At 41.2% G+C, this 12,263-nt stretch overlaps 1 protein-coding gene across 1 annotated transcript; it reads right to left on the bottom strand.

Annotated features, from left to right (window-relative positions):
- Nucleotides 1-5,239: 5,239 nt before the first annotated feature.
- Nucleotides 5,240-8,743, bottom strand: pou3f3a (POU class 3 homeobox 3a). Its single transcript, XM_015966152.3, has one exon. The coding sequence runs from the start codon at nucleotides 8,317-8,319 to the stop codon at nucleotides 7,051-7,053; it is 1,269 nt and encodes a 422-aa protein (XP_015821638.1). The 5' UTR covers nucleotides 8,320-8,743; the 3' UTR covers nucleotides 5,240-7,050.
- Nucleotides 8,744-12,263: the final 3,520 nt, after the last annotated feature.

A 12,263-nucleotide genomic window follows, 5' to 3' on the forward strand; every position in this document is an offset into this window, starting at 1 on the left:
AAGCAGTTGGGGCAGCAGTAGCTCAGGTGGTAGAGCGGGTTGCCTCATGATCGGAGGGTCATGGGTTCAATTCCAGCTCCCGCCAGGGGTATCCTGCTGTTGTGTCCTTGGGCAAGACACTTCACCCAACTTGCCTGTGTTAGTGGTGGTCAGAGGGGCCGACGGCGCCAAATGGCAGCCTCACCTCTGTCAGACCTCCCCAGGGCGGCTGTGGCTACAAGTAGCTTACCATCACTAGCAGTGGGTGAATGTGAGAGTGTGTGAAAAGCATCTTTGGGTGTCTAGAAAAGCGCTATATAAGTTCAATGCATTATTATTATTACCAAAAATAGATCAGATACAGAACTTGCTTATGGAGTCTAATCTGGATTTCTTGTGTATGTCTGAAACTTGGTTGACTAGTAATATTCCTACTGACCTAATTAATATACCAAGATACACATGCTACAGGAAAGACAGGGTCAAGGGAAGAGGAGGGGGTGTCTTAATTTACATTAGGGAGCAGTTTATGGTTTCAGAGCTCGATTTGGGTGTAAATTTGGAGTGCTTAGGATTGAGCGTAATTCTCTCACCAACCATGAAATTTAGTATAGTCGTGCTTCATAATCCTCCATCTCATGATGTAAGTTTCTATGATGAACTGAGAAATCTTTTGTCTATTGTTGATGACTCTCGTGAATGCGTGCTGTTTGGGGACTTTAACATCAATTGGAAAGATAAAAAGGGTAAGGCAAAACTAAAGTTAACTATGGACAAATTTAAATACAAACAGCTGATTGACAGTCCTACATGAGTTACTAGAAAGAGTGAAACCCTTATAGACCTGATTTTAACAAACAGGCCAGAGAGAGTCACAAAAATATACGATCTTATTACTGGTCTTTCAGATCATAATATGATACTGGTCATAAGAAAGCTAACAAAAAGGCGTCTAGTTTATCATAACAAAACAGAAAATTATACTTTAACTACTGGAATTCCCACGTCAAAAATGGTTGACTTTGGAAATGATCTAAAGACAGCTAATTAGGACAGGGTAATCAGAGAGCCTGATCCAGCCCATAGTGCAAGCAGTTTTGTCTTGACCCTTCATGGTGGTAAGCACACAAGAACCTGGAAAAGAAAACCTAAGAAAAAGTATCTTCCTTGGTTCAACAGTGATATCAGTCAGCTGATCAAAGAGTGAGATTTTGCTCTGAAAAGATCCTTAAGGACTAAAACCAATACTGACCATTTAATTTACACTGGACTAAGAAATGAAGTAGTGTCTGAGCTGCGGAAAGCAAAGACTAATTATTTTAATAACCTGATTGAAGAGGCATTGGCAACAGTTCTAAACTGTGGCAACATATAAACAGACTAACCAAGTCTGGCAAGCAAAAGCACCCAAAAATAAATAGCCTTAAAATATGTGATGAACTCATTGATAATAATGAGTCCATTTCAAATGGTTTCAACAATTTTTTTATTGAGTCTGTGAAAGATTTAGCCAGTCATTTTAAATCAAATGACCCACCCTGTAACGAATTTGATAAGGATCACACCAACTCCTATATAAAAGAAGTATCCCAGGATAGTTAAAAAAGTGATTGCAAACATGCGGATGTCCATGGCAAAGGATATCCATAACTTAAATACTACATTTATTAAGAAACATCACAGTTATATGTTGGAGCCAATCACATATTTAGTAAACGTATCAATTCAAACAAAGAGATTCCCAGAAAGCTGGAAAACTGCAATAATTGCTCCAGTCTACAAATCGGGAGAAAAGGACTTAGCAAGTAACTACAGGCCTATTGCCATCCTCCTGATAGTCTCAAAAATCCTGGAAAAGATTGTAGCTGAGCAACTAATGGATCACTTAGAGTTCAACCAACTGCTTTATTTACAGCAGTTTGGCTTTAGACAGAAATACTCCACAGAATCTGCAAATTGTTATCTGCTTGAAAAGATCCAACCTCTCTGGATAAAGGATGTGTTGTAGGGGCAGTGTTTCTGGATCTAAAAAAGGCTTTTGACACAGTTAACCATAGCGTCTTACTTAACAAACTAATGCAATTTAAAATATCACCTGAAGCTTTGAAATGGTTCAGTTTATCCCTGGAGGGTAGACAGCAGTGTGTTAGGGTTAATGAGGTCAAGTCAAGTTTGCTTGCAAACAACATGGGTGTACCACAAGGATCCGTGCTTGGTCCATTGCTGTTTACAATGTACATTAAGGACCTTCCGATGAGCTGCTCAGGCGTCGACTGCCAGATGTATGCTGATGACACCATCATTTATGTGTCCACAAAAACACCTGGCCTGGCAGGAGAGCGCCTGATGCAGGCTTTATCAGACATCTCAGAATGGCTAGAGTCATCCCACCTAACTCTTAATGTTAAAAAAAAACTGTGTCCATATGCTTCTCCATGAGAAACAGGCCTGATCAGGAACTATTTCAGGCTAGGATTAAAGAGGAAATCATTGAAGTAAGGAGTGATGTGAAGTACCTTGGGATCATCCTAGACAAACACTTAAAATTTGACAGTCAGGTTAAGCACGTCTGTAATAAGGTTAATACAAATTTAAACTGCTTCCGTTTTATCAGAAGGAAACTGTCACACCACACTGCTAAACTGTACATGCATGCACTGATCTTTCCCCACTTATCATGTTGCATTACATCATGGTCACAGGCTTCATCCACCACTCTAAAACCTATAGTCTTAATTTACAAGCAAGCAATAAAAATTATGGACCAGAAACCATTGAAATGGCATCATTGTCGCATTTTAAGGAAACAAAATCTTCTCACTTTTGAAAATTTTATTAATTTTAGCACTCTAAGATTCTTTTTCAATTGTCTAAATGATAACTTGTCTAAACCGTTCTCTACTGTGGCCATCAGACGTCAGAGCTCTCATAGAACAATCACTCGAGCCTCCACCTGCGGTGATTGTCTCGTCCCGCGGTGCAAGACTTCTTTTGGTCAGTCTGCTCTTTCTGTAAAGGGGGCCAAACTTTGGAACTCTGTACCTGCTGACCTAAAACTAGAAACGGACAGTAAAGTTTTTAACAAAGAACTCAAAAAATGGTTAAAGTCTAAACAACTATGTCTACATGAATAGTTTTAAAGTCTTACATTGCTGCTCAAATTGCCTTGTTTTAGTCTTTTTATTCTTTTTTATTGAAAACTGTTTGCAATTTTAATCTGTTTTCTGTTTGATTTATTGTTGATCTCTTTGTATTTTATTTAAATTTACTCTACTTTTTAGAAAGGTTCTATGGACAAGTGTTGCAAATTAGCACGTCTGCTAACACACTAAACAATGCATCTGATTCGTCCAATGTAATTGCTGTGTCCATGTCAAATAAACATCACACACACAAATGCCCATGCACCCATAATAAATATAACAATTTATTTATAACATGAAATTGAAATCATATCTTTTATATATTCCATTATTTTAAAAGCCATTTGACCTTTGAATAAATATATTCAAAAGTCAAATAAATCTATCATGTAACTAATCTTGATTTGCTTTATGATGACTGTAATTTATTCATTTTTGACCCATTTAATAAGCAGATCAACACATGTAATAATAATAATAATAATAGTAATAATAATAATAATAATTATTATTATTATTACTAGTAGTACTAGTAATAGTAGTAGTAGTATTAGTATGGGCAATACAAAATACGCAAAGATCCAACGTGCATTGCTGATTATTGCCAGAAGATGGCAGCAGTTTCCTCCATGACATTTTGGGATGCTGAACTCTACATCTTGTGTTTAGAATTTTTTAGATTTAGGTTTTATGTAAATTTTAACTTTAATTTTTTACGTTGACGATTTTCTTTTCTGTGTCTTGTAGAAACCATACATTTAGCAGTGACATCACTGACAAATATGACTGAAATGTATTTATTTATTTTATTTTGGAGACTTTGAAACACCCCTGACACAATGCTGCTGACAGATGTGTAGTGTGTTTTTGTTTAGTTAACATATCAAATACTTTAGATCCATACAGACACGGTTACTTTCACACACTTAGCATGCAGAATTCCATTCTTTTAAATGATATGCTTGTCTAAATTGGCATCGTGCCCATGTGCTGAACATGCCCATCAAACGAGTTCCACTCCAGCGGTCTGGCACATGCATGCTTGTCACGTTCAGCAGCAGCCCCACAACAAGCTTGCCGGGAAGACAATCCGTTTCTCTGTCCGTTGTTCCACAGATGTTTGCTTTAATTCCTTCCTGATTGAGAGACTTTGCAAGCTACTCCATCAATCACCAAAAAAGAGATAAATGCAAACGCAAGCAAAGTGTAAAATGTTCTCTTCTGAGTCACAACACCCAGACAAAAGAAAAGACTGTGATGTGTTTAGAGGGGGGGCATTCAGACGAAAACCCTTCTGACGCTTTACTTGTGCATCACACCGATTCCAAGTAGGTTGCCTCATGAGTTCTGTTGGAAGTCACAGTGTGTTAATCAGTGTTAGACACAGTGGTTAACCAATGTGTGTGCTGTAAAAATAATTAAACACCAAGCAGAGGGGCTGATAATGTTCAAACTACAGAGAAACAGTTGCAGATTAGAACTTTGCTGCTCTGAAACGATTTGTTGCAGGAGTGTGCCAGCTGTGTGTGTGTGTGTGTGTGTGTGTGTGTGTGTGTGTGTGTGTGTGTGTGTGTGTGTGTGTGTGTGTGTGTGTGTGTGTGACTGTAACTGTGAGACACAAACAACAAGCATTAAAGCGGGGATTAATCTTGTAGTAATTGCTTCATGTAAAGCACCTCTGAACAGGGCTTTAAGAGCAATTACGAGCAATTACATTAGTAGTTACAACTGGAAGGAGGTAATAACATCCTCAGAGTGGAGCTGCAATCATTCAGCAGCTCAGAGATGCAGGAAACAATAATCTGTTGATGAATGATGTTGCGTTTGAGCGTCTCCTTTCCTGATAGTGCACATGTATTTTTGTCTTTTGTTCGAGGAGTTTCTGTAACATCATCGGCTTGTCCCCCACTTCAGATCCCTGCATTGATATTCAGTGGAGACAGCGAACGCTGCGTGATGACAAAACCCTTTAAATGTCTTTTTATCCCCCAATTCCAGCCTTATCTCCCATCTTTGCATCACTAAGCTTTGAGGGGATCATTCTGCAATCCTGCCAGCGTATGTTACACCTCCGTTTTGATCCTGCAGCTCAGAGAGAATAAGAGCCAGTCAGAGAAAAAGAGCAATGGTTTTTAATTCTTTTGATCGAAAACAGTTTCAGTTTATGAAGTCAGTCATAATGATTTACTGTTCCCAAACATGACAGGAAGTTCATTCAAAATTACCAACAACAATCAACAAATGTAAAACTATTTTATTGACAACAACAGCGGGGAATGCAAATAAATGACAAAACATGACAGAAAACGGTGACGAGCCTGAACGCAACGCGACAACAAAATCTGAAAACAACAAAAAATGAATGTGTTTGTTTGGTTTTCTGGAATCTTTTGGCCATTTCAATAATATTTTATTTCTGTTGGGTTAAACTAAATTATTCTTTGTTTAACTATCATCATTTGTCTAGTCTGTTAAGTCACACACACACACACACACACACACACACACACACACACACACACACACACACACACACACATTTTTAGATACTCGGCGATGATTATTTGGTCGAGTACCCAAAAGTGTGTGTGTGTGTGTGTGTGTGTGTGTGTGTGTGTGTGTGTGTGTGTGTGTGTGTGTGTGTGTGTGTGTGTGTGTGTGTGTGTGTGCAATTGCTTAAGGAGTCTATCATTAACAGTAATATGTTACCTGTTGTGTTTGTATTCACTCCTTTCTGTTTTTGTCTGTCAGCTGCAGACAACCTTTGACCTTTCTCGCCATTTTGCTTTAACCATTAGTGACTTTATCCAAGACGTGATTCTCACTGAGCGTTTGTGTAAGGACAGACTTTAATTATAATAAAGGCACGGACGACCGTTCGTCACAACTCCATCCACATCTTGTGCCTGACTACCATCATCTGTGGCAAAAGATCTGCTGCTGCCTCGTGTCACTCCATCTCACTGTCACCTTGGCAACCGCTGCTGAGGTGAATCGACATCTGGGACAGCCGACCTCGGTTGGCGATGTTCCATGAAGCTGCAGTCTGCAGCCTTGTCACATTGGCTGGTCGATGCAGCATTAACCCGGTGAAAAGGCTCAGGATCTCAGATTCAATCAGAAAACCAGTCAAATTAATTGTTTATTTATTAAATCCAGATGAGGTGAAGTTATGCTTCATGTCCATCATCTGGCAGATTTTAAATACTTTTTTTTCTCCACACTTGAATCCTCTCAGATAAAAACACGTAGTTTGGTCCTCTTTGTTTTTGTGTCAGGCAGCAAATGATCATTTCAACATAAACTTGTGTCAATTTTATTAAAATATTAGACTTCCATGAAAATAAACACAGAGAATAAAATAAATAGATCATCACACAAGAAAAACATTAGAGTTACACAAAAACATGAAGGAAATTAGATTTTTCAAAAAGGAAAACTGTGTAGGAATGTTTTTAGTTGCTTGTTGAAATGTGTGTAACAACATAAATCCACTGATGCACAACACATAATATGAAAAACACTCAAATTATTGCTGGAAAAAATCTTATTATAAAGCCAGTAAATCAAAATCTTTGCCCAAACTTACAGTTCTGCAGCATCACAGATTAAACATTACAGCAAGTTTTGCTGAAAGAAACTTTTTTAGCCTCTGAATTGTTTCTTGTTTATTTTTTTTTTGTTTGTTTTGTTTTTGTCTTTCAAAATACTCATTTTATGTTTTTGTTTGTAGGTTTCAGTCCAATAGAGGCTGAGTTATAGTACAGAAAAACAACCAAACATAAAAGTGTCCTGTTCTGGAATGAACTAACACTGATTTTTCCTTTTGATGGATAACATTTTAACAGGAAGTTCTGGACAGTCGGGGAATTATTTTCTTAAAAAACGAGTCAATCCCTTTAAATCTCCTTGTCCATCTGTTTGTTTTTCACGTGTCGTTGTACATCCTCTTGCACTCTATGGAGGGGGACGGTGTGTCAGGTCCCATGCCTCCCACCTGTGAGTACGCATCCTCGGGTGTGCGCGGGAGTCCTGGCGGCGTCATGCGCTTCTCCTTCTGCCTACGATTGCAGAACCAGACTCTGACCACCTCCTTCTCCAGCTGCAGGGTGTCTGCCAGGGAGTTGATTTCCTGCGCGGACGGTTTGGGACACTTGAGGAAGTGGCTCTCCAGTGCGCCTTTGACGCTCACCTCGATGGATGTGCGTTTTTTCCTCTTCCTCCCTTGAGTAGCGATTTTATCGATGCTGGTGGGGCTCCCGGTGGTGGAGTCGGCCTCTTCCAGCCATTTGTTGAGCAGAGGTTTCAGCTTGCACATGTTCTTAAAGCTGAGCTGAAGCGCCTCGAACCTGCAGATGGTGGTCTGGGAGAACACGTTACCGTACAAGGTCCCCAATGCCAAGCCCACGTCCGCCTGCGTAAAACCCAGTTTGATCCGTCGCTGCTTGAATTGTTTGGCGAAATGTTCCAAGTCATCAGACGTGGGGGTGTCCTCGTCTGACTGCGACTCTTGGCCCACTCCGTGATGCTGCTGATGGTGCGCGTGGTGATTTTGGTGGTGGTGATGGTGGTGGTGATGATGATGATCCAGCTCAGGGGACTCTCCGCGCACCAGCCCCGAGTGCATGAGGCTTTGTCCGGTGTGTGAGCTCAACATGCCGTTGACTGTAAATCCTCCAGGCTGGGAGTAAACCAGAGACTGCTGCTGCTGCTGCTGCCCCTCGGTGATGCTGATGTGCGCGGCGGAGTTGCCTCCCCAACTCCCCGCGTGCGTCTGGTGAGCTCCAATGTGCGGGGACCTGTGGTGCAGCGCAGAGCCTGAGTGGAGCTCATTCCTGCTCGCGTTTCTCTTCACCTCTTGTGGCTGGGAGCTGGGTGGCCATGGAGAACCGGCCTCTGCTGCAACCGCCGCGGCCGCAGCCGCCGCAGCTGCAGCATGAGGGAGAGATGTCACCCACTGGTGCGCGTGGCTCAGCATGTTTCCGCCGTTGCTCGCCACCATGGCCGAATGCATGAAGTCACTTTGCACCATCTTAATTGAAGGGTCCCCTCTGTAACCCCCAGTCACAGTGGTCACGGCGGGGCTGCCCGGCTGCATGCCAACACCTCTGCGATCAGAGTGGACGAAGGAACCGGACAAAATCCTGCTGCTGGCGAGGTATGGACCTGAGGTGGCTGCTGCCATCCCCCAAGGCATAAAGCTTCAGATGGTTTGGTGTCTGGTTGAGATCCGGCTTTGTTCTAATCCACGAATAAATGCACCTTAAATATAAATAAAATCACAGTTCAAGTTTAAAATGTGTTAAAAGTGCTAAATCACTCATAAAGTTGAAGGAAAAAGCTTCTTTTAGTTTGCGTAAAGAAGTTGCTTATTCCTGCGCACAAAACAGCAGTTTGAGAACTTTTTCCCGGCAACACCGCTGTGCGTAAATCCTCTGTAGAGATGGAACAGATGAAGACCTCCTGCTGCCAAACTGAGGCGCAACGTCTAAATAGTCCGTATACCTTTGCAGAAACCACGTTTAAAAGAACACCGTTTAGGACAAACTTTACTCATATTTGTTTCTCCCCTTCTGTCCGATCCAGCGCGTGCTTCTGTCAGAGAGACGAGCATGAGTTTACTCTGTGCCAAAAGGCTGCTGCGTTTTCCTCTCCGACCAATTACAGCCGCGCGGCTCCGCGGAGCTGCTGCTGATTGGACGGAGAAAGGTTGGTGCGTCTCACGGGGCGCGCGCGGAGCACGCAGGCAGCGAAAAAATCAATTTAGAAAAAGATTTAGACACAAGATGGAATGTGTGCACAAGGGAACGGAGAAAGGAAAAAGGTAATTATTATTATTATTATTATTATTATTATTATTATTATTATTATTTCACCTTTTTTAGGCGGGGGTTATGATGTCACACCCCACAGAGTGTAGAAGGGGCACACCTGGATTTCCATCAGTGTCAAATGTTTTTCTGCATATAAACAATATAAACATTCATGTGACCACCTCAGCTTTCTGCTGCTCATTTTCCAGCATGACTCATAGTTCAGGCTTAATTTTTACTCTGTTTTTGCCCTCCTCTCTTTAGAAGGTTGCCATGGTGATCATAATGGAATACCCGCTGCAGTTTAAACACTTCTTACCAACACTACTTTTGCACTTCTTGTAACTGAACTAAGCATTTAGACTTTAATAAAGTTGGGATTTCATAGTTACAATAGCAAACCTCAGCCTTTCCTCAAAATGTTGACGTTCTTATTATCATCATTAATATTTTAATAATCTCCGAGGTTTTTAGACCCTTAGGATTCTGGGCAAAATAATGAATTTCATTTGAAAGTTTGTACGTTGAGAAGTCCGGTAAACAGGATGTTTGAACATGTTTTAGGTCACATGATGCTTTGGACAAAAAGTTCAGACAGTTCGATTTTCCTTCACTATAAAGTACTGCTAGTTGCATTTTATTCATGTCAAACACACACACACACACACACACACACACACACACACACACACACACACACACACACACACACACACACACACACACACACACACACACACACACCACAGAAGTGTTCTGCTCCCAGTTCTTGCTTTTTACGGGCCATCCGAGAGGCACCGACTGGACACTCAGAGTTTTGTGTCTGAAGTCCACAGCCTGGTGCTGTCCTGTCAGTTTGCTGCTAATATATGTTTTTCTCTGCATTTGTCTTGGATTTGGTCCAGAAGGTCAATCATCAATAGACTCTAACTTTGTTTCACCAAGTGAAAACATTAACATGTTAAAATCCAAAGATGTCTTCATGATGTTCAGCTCTTAGATACGTTTATGTTGTGTTCTGTTCATTTGGGAGGTGAAAAATTAGAAATATAATCTGGAAAATTAGTTGATAGGTGAGATTTCCTGGTTTGAAATTCCCATAAACCTCCCTCCTACAAAATAATGTTGAGTAAACGGCGTAACATCTAGTCTCAGACGGTTGACAAACTGCTGTAATCTCAGAAAAGTTACTTTGGTGGCAATTTCTATTTATTTTCCCCTTAAACTTTGCTTTTAACCAACAAATATATGGGGAACACAAGACATGCTGGTATTAAAATACTTTTTGGAGCAAAAACATAAATGAAACCAAAACCATAAAACGTCAAAAATGCTGACATCTTCAGATCCTGTTTTATTTCCCTGTGTTTCCAAAAGGTTGTCAAACTATCTAAAAAACTTAAGAAATGATGCAAGTTATTCAGAGAAAAGATCCTAAGAATAAAAGTAAGAAGTTTTACATTCATAAATCTCCCCTCTGGTTCCTCTGCAGTTCCTGAAGCACAAACGCGCCTCAGAGTTTCCCATGCTTGGAGCTCAGCAGCATAATGTGGAGAAAGCCAGACGACTCGGAGAGCGCTGTAATGTTTTTCATGTGTTGTGCTGCCCGGTCGCAGCACCAGCTCCTCTATTTGTTATTCATGAAGGAAGCTGGGTGAAGAGGCCTTCTTATGATGTACATTTTTTCTCGCTGTCCACCCCCCCACCCTCTCTGAGGAGCTGCTCCACAACTAAGACGACAACCAGCCAGAGCTGTTAGCAAATGCTGCAATTAATCCCTCATAATGAGCGTGGCGTCGTCTGATAATTGGCATTATTGTTTCTATAAGATTTTCTTTAACACTGAGATTTACTCTCGTGTCTTTCAGGTCCCCAATCCCCCCACCCTTAGCCTCTGTTAGCTCTTCAATATGCAGATCAGACATTTCTGTCCCCGGGCTATTTTTTTTTTCTTCCTGGACTTTTGAAATATGTAAATGTTTCCAAAAAGAAATTGCAGAAGAAAAGAGCAGAGAGGCTTCATCTGGGCACCAGAAGTTTTTCCATTCAAAGAAAACAGATGACTTTCTTCTTTTGTTCATGCTCATGTTTTAGTTTGGTTTTGCTTTTGCAGTCAGGTGGTTATCTCGTTAAACAGGGACTGGAGAACAAGCCGAACAAACAAACAATCCTAACTTCACTTTCACTGTTGTTGGTTTTCTTTTTGGGAAATTTAAAACGTGGAATTTGGATGTTATTGAGCAATGATGAATTATTGTGTGTGTGTGTGTGTGTGTGTGTGTGTGTGTGTGCGCGTGCGTGCGTGCGTGCGTGCGTGTGTGTGTGTGTGTGTGTGTGTGCGTGCGTGTGTGTGTGTGTGTGTGTGTGTGTGTGTTTGCATGATGCCCCAAGAATTATTAGTTGGATTTGAATAAAATATTGAATATTGAGCTAATAACATTTTTTTTCACATTAAAGTTAACCCTGCACCTCTTTGCAAAATTAACCAGTAGCCTAATTCTACTGAAATGTTCAACGTGTAATTGCATTCATCCATTTTCTTTACCTGCTTATCCACGTAGGGTCATGGGGGCTGGTGCCTATCTCCAGCAGTCGTCGGGCAAGCAGGCAGGGTACGCCCTGGATAGGTTGCTAGTCCATTGCAGGGCACAACCAACAAACAACCATGCATGCACACACTCACACCTAAGGACAATTTTAGAGAAACCAATCAACCTGACATCCATGTTTGTGGACTGCGTGAGGCCCCAGGCTGGGATGTGAACCCAGGATCTCCTTGCTGCAAAGCAACAGCACTAACCACTGCACCACTGTGCAGCCCAATGTAATTATATATGGCCACCAAACTCAACGGACCTTAGAAAACACCAAAAATGGGACAAACTCAGTCAGTTTGCCAGGTGTTGAGTTAATATTTGGTGTTGTGGTAGCTGACAAGGTGGGAGGTTCCTCACATATCCTCCAAGTGCTAACTGATTGCTTGAAATCTTACAATTATGCAAGATGTTATTTAAATGGTTTGACCAAAAACAACAAACATTTTTCAACACAAGATGATCTTATTTTAAATCTCTAGGATAAAAACCAGTGAAGAATATGCGTTTTGTTCAGGAATATTTTTTATGTGACATGTCTGGATGTGACTAAAACCAGACCACCTGCACATTTTTCAGGCACCAAACATGGCCATGAAACACAGTATCGTGAAGAGAACTTGAGTATCTGTGAGCACTCTTCATATCCTACCTCTTCAGTGTCCTCCTCCTGTGTTCCGATCACGAGTGTGTTTGACCTTCAGCTCCGCCCGAGCAACGAGAGATCCTTCGCA

Source organism: Nothobranchius furzeri, chromosome 14, assembly GCF_043380555.1.
Source record: "Nothobranchius furzeri strain GRZ-AD chromosome 14, NfurGRZ-RIMD1, whole genome shotgun sequence".
Classification (NCBI taxonomy): domain Eukaryota; kingdom Metazoa; phylum Chordata; class Actinopteri; order Cyprinodontiformes; family Nothobranchiidae; genus Nothobranchius; species Nothobranchius furzeri.

Excerpts from the sequence above, each read along its gene's own strand:
- pou3f3a (XM_015966152.3), bottom strand. The coding sequence starts at position 8,319 with ATGCCTTGGGGGATGGCAGCAGCCACCTCAGGTCCATACCTCGCCAGC.